This window comes from Littorina saxatilis, linkage group LG4 (genome assembly GCF_037325665.1).
Source record: "Littorina saxatilis isolate snail1 linkage group LG4, US_GU_Lsax_2.0, whole genome shotgun sequence".
Taxonomy (NCBI): domain Eukaryota; kingdom Metazoa; phylum Mollusca; class Gastropoda; order Littorinimorpha; family Littorinidae; genus Littorina; species Littorina saxatilis.
The window spans coordinates 43856391-43874260 of record NC_090248.1 but is presented as its reverse complement, the minus strand read 5'-3'; the positions used below and the strand labels follow the sequence as shown (position 1 = coordinate 43874260).

Genomic DNA, 17870 nt, shown 5'->3' with positions numbered 1-17870 from the left:
CTATAAAGAATGAATCACTCGTAAATTATATACAAATACGAATGTTTAAAATCGCGTGCACCTTCTACCACACACAAAAAGTAAGTAAAACACCCAATACCTTGAGAAAAAAACAAGATAAGCTATGGAGAAAAACTTAAAGATGAAATGAAAAAGTAACCCCCCCCCCCCCCCCCAATCAGAAGGATACAAAAGAAGGCGAATCCTCTTTTTAAAGAAGACAAATCTATTAAAGTGTCCTGCCTCTAACCCCATCCTTTCCTCCTCAGTCAAAAAAATGAAAGATAGGAAGTAGTAGGCCTTAAATCACCAAATATATAATTATATATCTATATATCTATTCTACTGCTACCCTAAATTACCCTCATATAGCGGTAGAATATCGTTCGCACCACAGAGAACCCTTGAGTCAGAAGCATCTACTCAAAATCTACCCATATATTTTTTTGTCCAGCAGCAACCAAATATATTCTACTGCTACCCTCAATTTACTGCAACATAGCGGTAGAATATCGCTCGCATAACAAAGAACCCTCATGTCAGAAGCAACTACTCAAAATCTATCCATATCTGTCTTTGTCCAGCAGCAACCCAAGAGAATCTGCTGCTACACTCAATTTACTGCCACATAAAGAACCCTCATGCAGGTCTGAAGCAACCACTCAAAATCTACCCATATCTTTCTTTGTCCAGCATGAGCTCTGGAACGCCAAGCAACCAAAGATATTCTTCTTCTACGCTAGCAGTATATATCTTTGCAGCAACCATTTCCCATCAAACTGGCCAATGACAGCGGGAGGTCTGGCACCTGCCAAAATTCACACACGGACTATTTCTGTGGAACAACAACGCCCAGGTAAGAACCACTCAGCGCATGGATCATCAACACAGGCAGGCGAAACACACGTGTGTGGTATCAGTATCTGCACCAGCGAACGAGAAGAAGAAGTATCTGTACCCAACATCGGGACTAGAGTCATAGGCCTACATAAAAACAACAAACCTATTTAAAGAAAACTTTGCTCTCTGCGGTATGACGGAGGAAACACGAACAGGAAACTCCTTAGCTCTCGGTGTTGATTTCTACTCGAAAACTGATAAAATATTGTACTTGTAAACCGCTGAACTATTTTACTTCCAAACACCTAACTATTCTACTTACAACGTGCTGAACCACTTGCAACCCGCCGAACTATTCGACATGCAACTGCAGAACTCTACCCGAAAACCGTTCACATATTGTACTTGTAAACCGATGCACTATTCTACTTGCAACAAGCTAACTATTCTACTTGCAACCTGCTGGACCCAATTGCAACCCGCTGAACTATTCCACATGCAGCTGCAGAACTCTACCCGAAAACTGTTCACATATTGTACTTGTAAACCGCTGAACTACTCTACTTGCAACAAGCTAACTATTCTACTTGCAACCTGCTGGACCCAATGGCAACCCGCTGAACTATTCCACATGCAACTGCTGAACTATACCTCCAATCCGCTGAACTATTCTACTTGCAACTGCTGAACTATAATGACAACCCGCTAAACTATTCAACCCGCAACCAGCACAACTTTGCTTGCCAAGAGAAAAACAAACTCACAAAACTGTTTTCCTTAGTGCTAACTTCTTTTTTTCTCAAGGTGATCTAGTATAGCTTCCCATCGCAATTCCCACTTACAAAAAGGACAGAAAAAGAAGGGGGAAAAAAGAAGAAAAAAGACAAGATAGGAAGACAGCAGGGGGTACGGGAAAAGTAATTTACCTACGATGATGCTTTGTGATAAAGGATTTTTTGAATGATGCTTGCTCGCTTGTTCGCAGCTGTTGTTTCTGTCTTCACAAACCTGCACAGTAACGGAGCGCAAAAGCAAAGTAAGCCCGCAAAGAGTGAAAGAAGACTTGCAGATATGCGTGAGGATGTACCGTTGCTTCCAAGGTGGAAACGACCTCTACCTGGCATAAAAGAGCAGATAGATTTACGCATGTACCCTGATTAATATCGGCAGTCAGCTGACTTTGTCAGTTTGTCTGCGATAAAAAAAATGCATCGCGGATTATGGACAAATAGACCAGCCTTGATACTACGATCGTCCGATGTTTGATCGTGTACCTGTGAACACTTGGTGGGCAGACGATTAATAATAGAAGACGAAAAATAATCTCAATCTTGCCCCCACAGCAGCCGCTTGCTCCAGCCAGCATCTCCCTCCCACACGAAGTAACGGGTGAGACGAACAAGTGTGCATGCTGCCAGACAAGTTTTACGATGCAAGTGATAAAGTTCACACCTGGCTTTATGCTCATACGGCTCGCTCCTCTTCTTTCCTCCTCAGCTTTGTATTGCAGCGATAGTTGCCTCAACATCTGCCCATCATCTACTTGCACATTTATCCTGTCTGACCCCTCCTTACCCCCCCCCCCAACCCTTTCCGCCCCCACCACCATTAAAATCTATGTGTAAGTATCGTTGCGTCGAGACAAATGTAGACTTTCCTCCTTGAACACCGCCGCACACGCACACACACACACACACACGCACACACACACACACACATACACCTTGTCTAATCTCTCATATGGAATGAAAGCAGCAGATACAGCGTTACGTCGGAAGTTCCCCCTAACTCAAAGAGAGAAGACAAGAAGCACTAGCAATAGCATCGCGTTGAGATCGGGACAGCATCTCTGAACGATTGCCAACAAGATCATCTCGCTGCCAAGTTGGCGGTCTCATGTTGACAAAACACACATAATTCTTGCGCGTGCTTCGGTAAGCCTCTCTAAAAAACCTAAAAAAAACAAAACAAGAAGCAAACATAAAACCCACCGAAGTCGGAAGTGAGAAGGGGTGCTGTTGGGTTAAGCCACTCTAAAAAAAATATTTAAAAAAAAGAAAAAAATGAAGAAAAAAAGAAAGAAAGAACAACCACGACAACTCAAGGTGGAAGTTGGATTACAAAGCGATAACAGGGAAAGCGAAGAAAAAACACTGAATGCCCCCAGACACGCTGATTTATTTACATCAACGCAATCGTTGGTAAAAGACTCTAATCCATGTATGGCCTGGAGTGTGAAAGAAGGTAGCTACCCCGCCAGAACACGTTCTTATTCAAAAATCCTGGATTACAAAGGACACTTCAAGTTCAATGCAAACGCTTTTTGCTCCCGGAATGTTCGTTCTCAGACATTACTGTCTTCACGGTTTCTGTATGCAGTTTATTTCGCTCCGTTAGTAGTTGTGCAATGAAAGCGCATGAAACGGCGCGAGATGGTCAAAAGCTTACGCCATCTTATGCAAGCTGCCAAAGTCAGAAAGAAAAGCCTGGCTTCTTCACAATTGAAAGCATGCTGTTGGCTGCTTCTGTGTTATCTAGTCAGTTCTGGTTCTCATTACCTGCCCCTGTGCTGGGCCTCTGATGCAAATGACTTGGCTTTAGCCAGGTAATGCGTTCTACCTGTACCATCGGGGGCATGAAATCCCCGTCAGCTTGGCTTAGACCGCAGTTTTCATTTCCTCGCTGGTGGATAACCGGCCTGATATAAAGAGCGCGAGTTTGACACGATTCGCGACACACTTTGTTGTTTAACTGGGGAATTCGCGGTTCTTGTCATTAAAGGCATGATACAGCTTCACTGGTGACAATAGTTATGTTTACTTGCATAAGAACGGTTGGTATTTCCGCGTATTTTGCTTTTAACGTTGGGAATTCCGTCCGAGTTCAACAACATAATGTGTCGCGAATCGTGTCAAACTCAGTGTTTGCAGTGCTCTCAGTATTTGGCGGTTTATTCCCCCTTGGAGATGAGCCAAGCATCGTGACAGCTGCAGAGTAAAAGTAGGTCACTGAGCTGTATTTCGGGTGTCCAAGGTATGAACAAAATTAGAAAGAGGAACAACGTCAAATCGTTAGTTTTTGGTCACGACAAAGATGCTTTCACAGGTGCAAAACAATGTGGACGAATACCGAATCGGACATTGTCGCCCCCCACCCCAACTCTACCTCCTCTTTGCCAGCTACCGACTGCTGCCACCTTCACGCACACACCCATGCACGCGCGCGCGCGCGCGCACACACACACACACATACATAAACACACACACAAACGCACACACACACACACAAACAACTTTATCTTACTTCAAATTTGCCATCATAACGGTACACCCGCATACGCGCGGCATCAAAGCAACGAAGCAGACAGGTAGGCCGACAAATCACAAACCGCAATCTATGGATGTCCTAATACAGGTGAGACGACAGGGGCGTTATGAGAAGGTGGTGGTAGTGTGGAAGGGCAGGGAGTTGGGTGTGGGTGTGGGGGTGGAGGGAGCTTCAGTCGGTACCAGGCCTCACTGAACACCTATCTATCAGCAGCATCCGAGTAGCAGCCATCATCAAGTGTGGGCAAAGTATACAACGTGTTGATACACACAGCTGCGTTCTACCGGTGGAGCAACGGAGCATTTGGGGAATAAGGAGAACACTTGTCTTGAACCTCAGCAAAACTCTCTTTCTCACTGACCCCCACCCCACACACACACATACCGCTTAAGACTTTACATTCACACACACACACCTTTGTACTACTTTGTAAGTCCCCCCCCCACTCACTCACTCTCTCACTCTCTCTCTCTCTCTCTCTCTCTCTCTCTCTCTCCTATTGAAGGTCTGGCCTTTCGCTTCAAAAACCTACATTCGTACGAGGAGCAGCCCATATCTCCTTCCCCTCAAAGACCTGACGATAGCACTTCCGCAAGAACGACGGTGTCAACTGATCGGTCAATGCGTAGAACCCAGCACCACTTCAGTCTCTTAACCCGCCTTCTCTTGTTCCATCAACGCAACAACAACACTACTTTCAGCAATCTCTCTGTCCTTCTCAACCAGAAGTACTGTCAACACTTCAAATCTTGCATAACTAATACCTAGTCGACACGAACCACGCAAAGGATCGAGATCCTTGTAACATGCTCCACGACAAGCATTATTTTCATCCATAACATCAAACGTGTTGCTCCTTTTAAGACCTCCATAAATCTGAGAAAAGCGGGTCGTAAAAAGAGGGGAGTCTTAAATTGGGGGGGGGGGGGTCTTAAACAGGAGGTTCCATTGTATTCATCCATCATCTCTGCTGCTTCTGTCCGCGCTGACGTAGCTTTGGGGAAGTACTTGAAGTGTCCGCCTTGACAGGTGCTACAGGTGTCAACACACACTTATTAAAGTGAACTGTAATTACGGTCGGCTGGTGCGTTCTTGTGACAGCTTCTTATCCCTGTCACAGAGAAACACCGTCGTTATAATTTGTTACCAGTTAAATAGAGAAACAAAACTGCCAAGAAACTGAATGTATGTCCTGCACACGAACACATTTTGGCTGTTGACAAAAAGAAAGAAGATTCAAAGAAATGGCAACCATAAATAAATAAAAACTTTAAATCAAATCGCTAGGAAACGCCGCCGTTGTTAGCATGTATAGAAAAACGAAACTTCCAAGAAACTGAATGTATTTCCTGCACACGAACAGGGAAGAAATTGTAGGCTGTTGACGGCCCGATTTAAAGTAAGGCCAACCAAAAAAAAATATTGGGAAAAAATCAGAAAAATCGTGTCAAAAGCTATGGTCATAGCTGCGTGTTTAGCTTTTAGTCGCTGGTTCTTTCTTTATTTGGTGTTTAACGTCGTTTTCAACCGTTCAAGGTTATATCGCGACGGTTAGTCGCTGGTCCTTCAGTCAAAATGTAACAACCTGAGTACTGAGATACACCACCTGATTGTTACAATGGCAGCGGAAAAATGGGCACAAACTCTCATAGGCTAAAATATTTTACCCGTTTTTTAATTAAGGATGCGTCTCCACATGCAAGTCTCTGCAGACGCACTGCTCTTGCAAAGTTTCTCCAAGAAATGAAGACCAATACAAGAAATCGGAAGAACTTAGAAGTAAACAGCAAAATCAACAAGGAAGCCTGCAACTTCCACTCGCCTGAACCCCGAAATGCAAGGCGAGAAATTGGCCACACGAATAAACTCAGGGGATCCGGAAGGAACGAATCACTCTTACCTTGCATTTTTTCCCTCTCTCCCTCACCGAGCAGAAAGTGCATTCGTTTGACGGCAACGTCAGTTTCAAAGATTAGCAGAGCTGATATCAACATCATATCTCACTTGTGGTTACAAATTACAAACGGTGTATACATATTGCACTGAAATTCTCTGGCTACCATGTCAGTTGGGCGAGGCCACGTCAATCACTTTAATGTAATGTGGATGTTATTAAAACTACTATGTAAATCATTTATGATGTAGCAAAGTGCACTTCGCTACCCTAAACACTCTAATCATCGCATAGCGAAACAGCCTTGTGTACAGTACAAACGGGATAACCCATCCCATAGCAGACGATACGATGATGCGCGCGCACCTTGCCGGCGCAAATTCTAATACAATACCTTTCTTTATATATCTACCTAACTTCCATCTTTCAAAGTCCCTTTTATCTTTGATACGGTCCTAATTATATTTAGGTTTGCATAGAAGTCACTGATTAGGCTGGATGGCTGCATATTATTGTGTTATTTACGATAATGCTTCGAACTGACCAAAGCGTCACTCTGACCTTGACCGGTTTTCATGTATCGTTGAGAGAAATTGATTCTCACAAACTCATCTTTGTCTTTTCAATCATTGTTTTGTCATTTTTGTATCACTATTACATATCCCGTACCTATGTTGCATATGATTTTAGTTTGTTTATAAGGATTTGGTTGTAATGAGTGATGCTTGGTTCCTCTGCAAAGATTGCTAATTTATGCAGACAGGTACTCGCGCAGGAATTTAGCCGATTCCATTTACTTTCGGACTTTACCGCTTCGTACTAAGTCAATGTATAATTTTCCCCCAAGTAACGCATATCATGATGTTTGTCTAGGGTTCTTCTTTTTATCTGTATGATTTATGAGTTTGTCCATTATTCCAGTTTAGAGAGTTTTGTAATTTTCCGCACTGAAGTTGGTTCAGTGCCTTCACTAGGACCATTGTTTTTGCATCCTACTAAATAAATATAAGTTTTTACGAAATGTGATCTACTGCAATGGAAAGCTAAAGGTCGTAGCTTTAATTTGATGTATTGTTTGTTATGATTGGTTATGTATTTGTTTAAATAACGTAGGGTAAAGCAAGTGTAAGAAACACAGATTCCGTGTTTCTGGCCGTATTCAGGCGATTTTTATTCTTGCAGCTGAACACGACACTACACTTGCTTTGCTGTCTACGGGTTTCGCCTTTGGCCTCTACGTTTCCTTGCATTGTTTTCTTGAATAAAAAGTTGAAACAAGACGATTGGGCTTGGGCTTCGTGTATCTTCTACTACCCTTTCCACTCCTCCACTACAATAAAAATAGGTGTGTGTGTGTGTGTGTATCTATGTGCGTGCGTGCGTGCGTGCGTGCGTGTGTGTGTAACAGGAAAATCAGGCTTTTTTTTTCTTGCTTTTTTTTAAGATAACGGACTGCAGTTACCGCAGCTTCTCAAGCAGCAACCACTTTTCACTTCTAGCCAAGCTGTGTTTTCAAAGGGTATTTAACGTCTTATCGCCTGCGTTTCTTCCGCTGCACACCCGCACGAACAGTTGCAGGCCGCAAACGGAATCCTTCCACCCTAAACTGTTTACAACCTTCTCAGTGCTTCTGGCTAGCGGTTCTATTAAAACAACGTTTTTTTTGTGTCTCCCATGAACTTTTCACAAACATTTCCGCAAACAGGGAAACAAAAGTCATCATTTCCAACTTTTACAACTAAAGAGATTACTTCTAAAGTAAATGTTAATTACTCTTGCGATTCAATAGGTCCGCAAAAGCCGTAAAGAATGTGCCCGAGAGCGCTGTAGCAGCGCTAGAAACTAACACAATATTCTGTTTCCGTTTGACTTGTCTTTCTTTTCCTACCTTTATCCCACATTTCCGCCCCCCCCCCCCCCCCCGCCTCCCCCCTCTCTCTCCCCCCCCCCCCCAATCACCGTAAAAAATGTGGCAACGTTAAAACCTGACCTTGACTGTCTACAGACAAAGATTACACACGCACCTACCAGTAACAAACGGAAGTAAATGAAGTCAAAACAAGAAAATGCCTTGCTGGAAAGAAAGGGACACCTGGCCTTCTGATTATCTTGCTCTCTTCAAAACACACGGTGTAATGTGAGGTAAACAAGCTGCGGCAGGGTAGCAAGAGAACGAATTAACCGTGGAACGTACACACGTTTTTCTCAGGCAACGTTGGTCAAGAACAGACACCCCTATCAGTCAATGTCACCTAAAACATTTGCTTTTGTGAAATTCGGAAGACTTCTGTTTTCGGTCACTTCTCTGTCAATTTTCGTGAAGAAATGACACCGATCAGACCTGTATCAGGTAATGAAAAACGTTGACTTCCGTAAAATACTCTACACTAATGTTTTTGGTCAATACCAGGCTTCCCTTGTTTCCAATACTCCAATATTAATATTTAAAAAAAAAAACTAACTTCAAAATTAACTAAACTTGTTCGTTTTTTATTGTCCATGTTTATGGTGAGTACATTTTCAATGTTATCTTGTAACTGCAAGACGTATATAATATGAAATTATACCAGAGTTAGTAAAATGGTCGCAAAAAAAGATTCATGAACAGTCTTCAAAGTAGTTCTCTTGATTGGCTGCTGTAGTTATCACCTCACACAGTAGTTCTCTTGACTGGCTGCTGTAGTTATCACCTCACAAAGTAGTTCTCTTGACTGGCTGCTGTAGTTATCACCTCACAAAGTAGTTCTCTTGACTGGCTGCTGTAGTTATCACCTCACAAAGTAGTTCTCTTGACTGGCTGCTGTAGTTATCACCTCACAAAGTCAGACAAACAACACTTCCTTAGAGGGAATGGAAAAAAATCAGCATTGTCTCTGTCCTCCTTGCATCTTTGAGGAAGCAAAGAATCCACAAAGACAACACCAAAACAAAATTAAAGCTCGAAATGCTAAGGCAAATGGGAACGTCGAAAACGCTCGCTATCAAAGCCAAAATCTACCTGCGTAATTGTGCATTTGGCTCCCAGCCCTTTCTTACATTTTGTTTTAAACTTTTTGGGGGGAAAACATTCCATGCAATTTCCCTCTGTGACCTAACCACAAAAGCTTTTCCCTGAAAGGATTTCGCACCGTAGAATGGAACTGGATACTATCACGTCATACATGTACAGTTATTCACGTCACTAATTATACTGATCAGTAAATAATACTTACTCTTCTGGTGTAAATAATCATCATTTTCTCTGGAATAAGAGTTTAAACTAATGTTTACCCGCTAATAACTGCCAATGTTTCTCCCGCGCTGATACGTTTACAAGACAGGGACTGGGCGCTAGTAGGCTATAGTAGGCTATCTCTCACTGAAAAAAGGAATGTGTTTTAACTGAATTTTTGAACACGGCAATTTTAACACAGGACTGATCAAATCAGACTTAAATTCATCGCACTTCGTCCCAATCCTCTAGAGTTTCGTCAACCAGACATTAGCAATCTGAATAAAGTAGGCTAAATGTCTCCCAAAACAATTAACTTCTATGAAGGGCTCAGACTTGAGAAACCGAAACTCAAAACACCGTGACACAGACCTCTCTCCCTCTCTCTCACACACACACACACACACACAGAAACACACATACAACACACACACACACACACACACAGAGAAACAGATAAGAGAGGGGGGTATAAAGCGTACCAGGGAGGGGGGGGGGACATAAAAGCACCCAGGTAGAACTCAGCAGAATGACAGATGCGCCACACTGACAGACGACACGCGGCCATTATAATGTCATGAATATATTTTTCCTCACCAACTGAAACTTTTATCACAGCACAGCATAAATCCTACAAAAGCTGCTGTGCGGGTTTATTTTGTGTCCTCGCGAAAATGTCTCTCTTCTTTCTCCCTCTCTCGTAAACAATCTATGTATGTCGCTCAGAAACCCATCAACATTATAATCTGCCTGTGCTTTGTGTGTGTGTGTGTCTGTGTGTGTGCGTGTGCTCGTTCCCAAATTAGAATTGCAGACAAGATACGAAATGGTGTCATAAGAGGGGTAATCCGTCAACATCATGCCATTTTTATCAGCTTTTTATCCGAAATGAAAATTTGGGTCACAGAATTCGAGAACATTATCTTGCGGAAATTTAAGGGTTCAAAAGAAATCCTTCCCCTTCAACTTCTTCCGGAGACCCGTTGTGATCTCCCGCTGATAACAGCTGTAAAGAAATTTGCCAGAATGTAAACCCTTATCTAGTTACAGAGCTTTATTATTTGTTTTCACTGACGCATACAGGTGACACCACAGGATCGGTGTTTCTTTACACATTTAATAACCTTCCCTCCCCAGAGACCAACACGGACAAACAGACACAGAGAGACACAATCACAAGACATAAACCACTACCTCCCCCCCTCCTCCCCCCCCCCCCCCAATTTGCGTCGAATTCCTGATCCTGTTTCGGCTCAAAACATCGCAGCCGCGGCGTTATAAACAGGTTCGCTTACAAAATCAAAAAGAGGCTAAAACAGGGAAACTGCGTGATTCCAATGTTAGTAAGATTAATCGGGTACTGGGGGTTCAGTACACTCTACCAAGATCAGATAGATAGTGACTAACGTCCTCTGATAGTGCTGGTCAACTCACGGCATAGTACACTCTAGCGAGATGAGATCGAGACTAACGTACTCTAACAGTGCAGGTCAAGTCAACTCACCTCTCAAGCAAGGACACCTGTCCGAGTGCCCGGAAACGTCCCTCCGTCTGGTCCGAGGCGAAGCAGAAGCGGAAGAAGGACAAGAAGAAGAAGAAGAGTTCTTTGGCACAATATCCTCCGTCACTCCATTACCACCACCACTACCACCACCAAGACGCAGAGAACCGTAACCGTCTCGCGCTTGATCCGAGAACAGCCTCGAGTTTCTCTTCAGCTTGTTCATCACCACCTCCCACTCCTCAGCCGAGTTCCACAGTTCCGAGTCCGCGCTGCGAGCCGCCGATAGACGGCGCTGCACCTGGGGAGAGGAGCTCGGCGTGCGCGTCCTGGTGAGGCTCCTATCACAGAAAGACTTGACGTCCGCGAAAATATCACAGCTGGAACTACGGTTGAGGCTCTCCAGAAGCCTGGAGCGACGGTTGGTCTTGATCTTCTCCAGCTCGCGCTCAAACTCCATGAAGTCCTCGTCGTTGTCAAAGAAGTCCGAGAAGGTCTCGTCGATGTGGAGGACCCCCAGGTCACCCAAGGGGTCCTCCTCCTTCTCCTCTTCATCACCGCCCTCGCCCCTCCCGAACCAGTCTCTGGGGCTCCAGCGGTCCGAGTCCCGAGACAGGCGGTGGTTGTTGATGGTCTCGAACACCCGCTCGAACTCCTGGAAGTGTTCATCCCCGCTGAAGAACTCCATGAAGGGGTCGGTGCCACGACCGCTGAGCGGGCGACCGTGGCTGCTCAGCCTCTTGAGGTTCTCCAGGAGGCTGAAGCGCTTGGGGATGTTGCCCCTGCTACGTCTGTGGTCGCCACTACCGCTACTAGCACTGCCGCCTTCCCCTACTGAGCTTCTGTTGCAGCCACCACGATCGCGAGCACCGTCCTCTCGAAAAGAGTCACGATTATGTTCACTTTCTCTCTTGCTCTCACGATTATGTTCACTTTCTCTCTTGCTCTGGCTACCGTCATCGTTTCTGTTCACAGGCCGGTCTGCTGGTGGAGGACCAACAGCACCATTCGCTTCTCTTTTTGTTTCAACACGAATGGGGATTGTTACAGGTCCCCTAGGAGGAAGCGAATTCACAGGTGTCCTGTCAGGACTAGCTGATGCACTGTTATTTTCTAACCGTCTGTCACCAGCAGCAGAAACACTGGGGCTGCCTGTTTCTGTGTCACGACTTGATCGTCGAGAGTCCAAGTCACTCTTCGTACGGGAAACAGGCACATCTACCACTCTGATGGGTATCACGACAGGGTGATTGCGTTGTGGAGTCTGTCTACCACTACTCTGTGGTTGCCTCTGCTCACTACTGGTACCTTCAGGTACACTTCTCTCACTGCTAAATCTGTCCGAGTTCCTTCGCGACGAAGGCTGTGAGTTTGAATCAAAGCTCGATCTCTGAGAATTTGAATCAATGCTTGATCTCTGTGGTCTCGGTTCATATCTTAGGTCCAACGAGTCTCTATGCGAACGTACTTCAGAAAGGCCATATTGTTGCCTTGGTGTTCGCGGTTCTTCGTCAGAGGCGAAAGAACCTCTCGGAGATCTTGATGCTGATGGATAATAAGGTCTTCTCAGTCTGATAGGTTCTTCACCAGAAGAAAAACTTTCTCTGGGTGAACGTTGCGGTGTTAAAGATTGTCTGGGCGATCTTGTATCAGGAGAATCACAATTTGACCTTGCCCTTACACGTTCCTCTCTACAGGCTAAGCTTTCCCTAGGCGACTTCGATTCGCTATTCACGTCTCTCGGGGAACTGTGTTCAGTCTGCTGACCGTACGGTGATCTCGGTCTACACAGCTGCTCACTGAGAGCAGCGATTTCTCTCTGTGATGCTGATTCCCTCCTAGGAGTGTCCCGAGGCGAGTTTGTCTCGGACCTAGACGTTAACGTTTCCCTAGGTGAACTACATTCTGACCTCAACGCGAACCTCTCTGGAGTTTGACAAAAAGACACCCGCCTCGAACCGTCTTGGCTGTTCTTCCTCTCCCGGGGAACTGAAAACAACAACAGGTCAGGTGTGTTACCGTAAGTGCCAGAACCTGGACTTTTTTCCCTGCTGTCTCTTCTCTCCCTTTCATCTTGGCGTGAGCTGCTGCTGGCAAGCGCCTCTCTAGAGCCCGGCTGGGGATCGTCGTCTAAAAAGCAGTCCTCGTCAAAATAGATGCCGTTCCTTTTGTTTTTAGCACCCCTGTTCCCCCCTCCTCCTTCTGCGCCCCCCTCCCCGCTGTGGCGTAAACTCACGCTCCGTTTGAGTTGTGGGGTGTACCTGACTGGAGGGCTTTCGTCGCTAGCGGGTCGCGAGGCCCTGCTTTGCCCCGTGTCCCCTCCTCCAGCTGACCGCTCGGCCCTCTCTCTTGTTTGCCTTCCATTACCACCTTCATTGGCATTGCCACTCTCTGCCTCCCCTTCTTCCTCTTTGTCATCCTCTCGCCGCTCTCCTGCCGTCACCCGAATGTTGGAGTCAGACACGTTGATGCTGTCGGTCAACTCACTACTACTGCTGCTGTTGCTACCGCTTCTTCTACTACCCCTGTTGCCTCTCCCTGAATCTCTCCTCCTCCTCCTTCGCTGGTCAAAGGACACAAACACTTCGTCGTCGTTGTCGCTACCGTCGTTGTTGTTGTCGTCGTCAGCTGGCACAAGCGCTGCTCTGGCCGCACTCTTCAGTCGCCGAAAATCCAGCAGCTCTTTCTTGAAGTCCTCGAAGTCCTGTTCGTCTCGGAAGCCGTGTCGCAGGTAGCGGTACTTGGTAGATTCTAGGTCCTCGAAGTTCAGGCTGAACAGAACGTCCGGTGAAGGAATTCTCCCACTGCTGTTGTTATTGTTGGTTGGACTGTTGCTACTACTGCCCCTAGGATTGCCCGGAGACAAGTTGAACTGACTAAAACGCTGGGAGAAGTAGCCACTATCATCCATACCTGAGAGGCAGAGGCAGAGACAGAGACAGCAGCAGCAACGTTAGTAGTGGCGGCAGCATGTTCCTCCTTGCTCGGCGTGCGAGGGGCTTGTGAGAGAGTTTTTAGCGGTGAGTGGAACTAGCAGCAGGCAGCGATGGAACGGTACGGACGATGGGAGGAGTATGGAGGAGGTAGTAGAAGGGAGAGGGTGGCGAAGGCATCGCTTTTTTGGTGGCGCCCGTTACCACGGTTACCCTCTTGCGGCTTCCTGTCTGCCTCTCACTTCATTGGATTAGGAGCTGAGGGGATGGTTGAGGGAGGAGGGAGGCTAGGGGGTGTGCGGGGGTTAAGGTAAGGTACACGGCACGTGTTGCTGGCACCGAACTCTTTGTTCTATCACTGACGTGTGTAGAGACTCGATCCTCCAGCATGTGGTGACCCCTTACCTTGACAGGTCATTTCGGCGAAAAGGTGGGGGGAAGCCAAGGACTTCGTACAGTCAAGTATACAGGAAGAGATATCACGAACGCTTATCACGAAAGCAAAATACAACGGAGACTGACTGAAAACGCAGAGACAAATGTAACGGAACCGCACATACACACCGTCGTACTGCAGAGATGCTGGTGTCGCTTGGAATGGTGAGGTGGGGGTGAAGGGGGTGAGAGACAAGAACATGTGGTTTTAGCGATGACCTTTGGATATGATGAGCTTTATCCCTCGCACACGCACGCTGTTTGCCAACAGCTCCCCCAGCCCGCTGTTGGCAGACGCTGACAAGGATGATTACGTGTCGTGACGTGACATTGCTCCGCTAGCTTCCTTACCCCTCCACGTTACGTCACTTTGCCATGCTGTTTGCCACACAACACAACACAACACACAATTTAGGCCTGTTTTAAGTTTCCTCTCCCGCTGCAGATATCAAGACAACGGCCAATTTGGCATATAATATCTTCTAGGCTCCGAGAAATGTTATTGTTCAGCAGAACGCTCGCCCTTTCGCGTTACGCCACTTTTCCATACAACACAACACACAATTTAGGCCTGCAACTTTCAAGACAACGGCCTCACACATCCACCAATTTGGCTTATTCTAGGCTCCGAGAAATATGTTTATTGTACAGTAGAACATTACACGTTGACCACTTTTACCTCCTCAATACAGAAATCAAGGTAACTTCCACTGACAGCGATCCTTCGATTTTGTCGACTTGGTTGACATATAAATCACAACACAACCGTGGACCAGTTCGCTCTACAGACGAAGAGATCAACCCAATAGTAACCACAGTACTAGTTAAGTTTACACAACATTCTTCTCCACTCTTTGCTTCCGTGGCAGACTGGAACTCTATAGTCAGTTTCAATTTCTATCCTTCCTTCAAAGTACAGTCTAGCTCTCAGACTCGAGTTTCGATTTTTCTCTCTCTTTTTCTTTCCAGTATCTCGTCGACAATCTGATAATATCCAACGTCCTGGCTGTTTAAATGACCAGGTCTATCACATCAGAGGAGCACAGAAAGCAAAATCCACTTCAGAAGAGTATCTTTTATCATATTTCTACCTCTCTGCCTTTAGTGGCCGAGCGGGCCACATGTGGACCTCGAACCATCAGAGCTATTTTATCACAACACAACACAGAGCAGAGAGAGAACTATCAGTAAACGACTGATCGCTGAAGACTTCAAACTTGATACTGACTGTCCGCTTCATCTAGCCTTTAATCAATCCAAATCTGTTCAACTGAGAACCAAGAATCATCAACATCTTTTGCTGAAATCCATAACTTTTTCCACAAATTCAACCAGGCAAAAATTAAACTCAGACGAAGAGTAAAGTGAAGGTTACAAATTCTCAAACGCCATAGTGAGTGTGCAAGTTTACAGCTCGACGGGTGAATTTCAATTGTGTGTGCATATATATTGTTTCCGGTTTCACAACATTATGTAGTGCGCTTCTTTGCAACTGGTACTTAAATTACGCAACAGTGGGAATTCAACAAACAATAGTTCAGACTGTCGCTTTACTGAGGTTTGCCTTTTGTCGACACACGTGAAGGTCATGAGATAAAATGCATAATTATATATATTAAAGAAGCAGCCAAGAAACTTCTTCCCTGTGCTAAAAGTGTAATACAATCCCATGCTTTCAATCACGAATCAATAAACAATAACAGTTGTGAAACCGACATATTAACAATAACAGCCCTCTCCATGAAAATGTACATTTATCTGAACTTACTTATTGCATGTCTCACCATCGATGTTCTCGTCCCACGCGCTTCATTCATAGTCTCACCTTATTTTATTTCATTTTTTTCTCTGTTATTTTTTTCTTTTATTATTCTTTTTTTTTCTCTCTGTAAATCTTCCTGTTTTGATTAAGTTCCCCATACCCCCCTCCTACATTTTGTTCTTCTGGTTAATAATTGTGTTGTCCACCATCATGAAAACTTGTGTAACTTAGCATTGTTATGGTCACGTCAAATAAGCATCTGCTTGAGTTCGTGTCCTAGCTGCATTTTTGTCAATTGCTTCATGTCATGTATTTTGAATAAAATTGTGTTTAAACCAATAACAGCACACACACACACACACACACACACACACACACACACACACACACACACACACACACACACACACACACACAGGAAACTAAAGCTCTTTCTGTATTCCTAACTTAGTACTTGCTGTACTCCTGAAGTCTACCAAGCCTTTGCTGTCGCTAACGTCCAGAATAAGTGAAAAAACTCATTACCATAAAGTTAAAACCATATCCAATTTACCGTCTGATGCCTGTACAAAAACACGTCAAACATGGTTCCATTCAACACACAAAACGATTCCAATGCAGCACGAAGGCAGATTGGTACAGCTGACAGGTAAAATACATCAAGCCGCATGTCAAAAACAGACCAAGAGCGATACACAGGAAGACCCACGCTGTTTACAGCAGGAACACTCAGGTATACCCCCACTTGCAGCAGGTGTGGGGTGCACCTCTGTCCCTTTTAATCTTGCCTCAAGGTAAAACAATTTCTGCAAACCCTGCCATCCCCTATCTCACCACCTGCAGTTCCGCACGAGCTGCTACTGATCTGCAATCATGACCGTGTCTGTTACTGCTGTGAGTTTGTGTGGACATCTGTTGCTACGAACTACACAAGAACTCACATAAAGTTTAACTTCAGTGGGTTTTTCTTCACGTAGATGGTGTTTCAAACTTAGTTTCCTTTAAAATAACACGTACCATTCAAGTCGTTTTTGAAGTCGGTTCGAGCTCCAACTGTTCCTGTGTCATTGTAATGAGCTTGCCTTCTTCAATCTTCCGTAGCAGGTCAATTCTACATTGTTCGCTGTTTTTCAAGTACTTTTACTACACAAAGGATGTTCTCCAAATATCCAGACACTATCTACTGAGTATATCGCATACTTGCTTTCAGAAAAAAATGTTACAATGTCACAATGTATTAACACAACATTCCAGACTGAACCGTCTCAGCGAAAAGACACACTGGCAGTTGCATACTTTTCAAGTTTTTGAACCACATAAGAACATAAGATACTTATGCTCTGAATATTGCATTACAAAAATAGAGTACATGTACTTACTCTAGTAGACTATTAAATAGAACCACAGGGTGCCAATACCTCTCTCAAATGAAGAGCCTCATTTATAACGCTGGCACATACACGTCTCAAATGTTTTTTAATCACAAGTCTTTCAAGTTTTGGAACCTCTCCAGAAAAAAAACGTTCTTCATAATTATTCTGTCTGAAATACTCACTGTGATCACAGTTCAACACGTGCTATTACACAATTCAAGGGTGAAAAGCCACACAGCCATACTAGCACAGAACACCACAACACAATATTCCACTACACAGACGGCCTATCCTCGTGGTCTGTGTAATCTTTCCAGTGTGTGAATGAAGCGAGTGATGAATACCCGCACCACATGTCCAGTCTGGGCTGATGCATCATTCTCATTAAACAGCGTGAGTCGGACCGTGCAGACGGGCCGCGATTGATAAACCAGCAACAGCTACAACTGATATGAATCACAAACCACAAACTCAATTTTGCAAACATAGAAAGGTCAAACTGAACACGACAAAAATGAAGAAAAGTTGGATCCAAGGACAAACAGAAAGAGATTTAGTCAGAAACGTTCAAGCTGTACGGAACTCTAAGAAACT

The 17870-nt window shown here is 44.8% G+C and overlaps 1 protein-coding gene across 1 annotated transcript in view; it reads right to left on the bottom strand.

Moving 5' to 3' along the window:
* LOC138964832 (uro-adherence factor A-like) overlaps window positions 1-17197 on the bottom strand; it is a 47145-nt gene extending 29948 nt beyond the window's left edge. Inside the window, exon 1 of the mRNA XM_070336877.1 lies at window positions 10777-17197. Within this exon, the coding sequence (XP_070192978.1) occupies window positions 10777-13684 (2908 nt within the window). The 5' untranslated portion in view covers window positions 13685-17197. The remainder of the gene's footprint in view (window positions 1-10776) is intronic.
* Window positions 17198-17870: the final 673 nt, after the last annotated feature.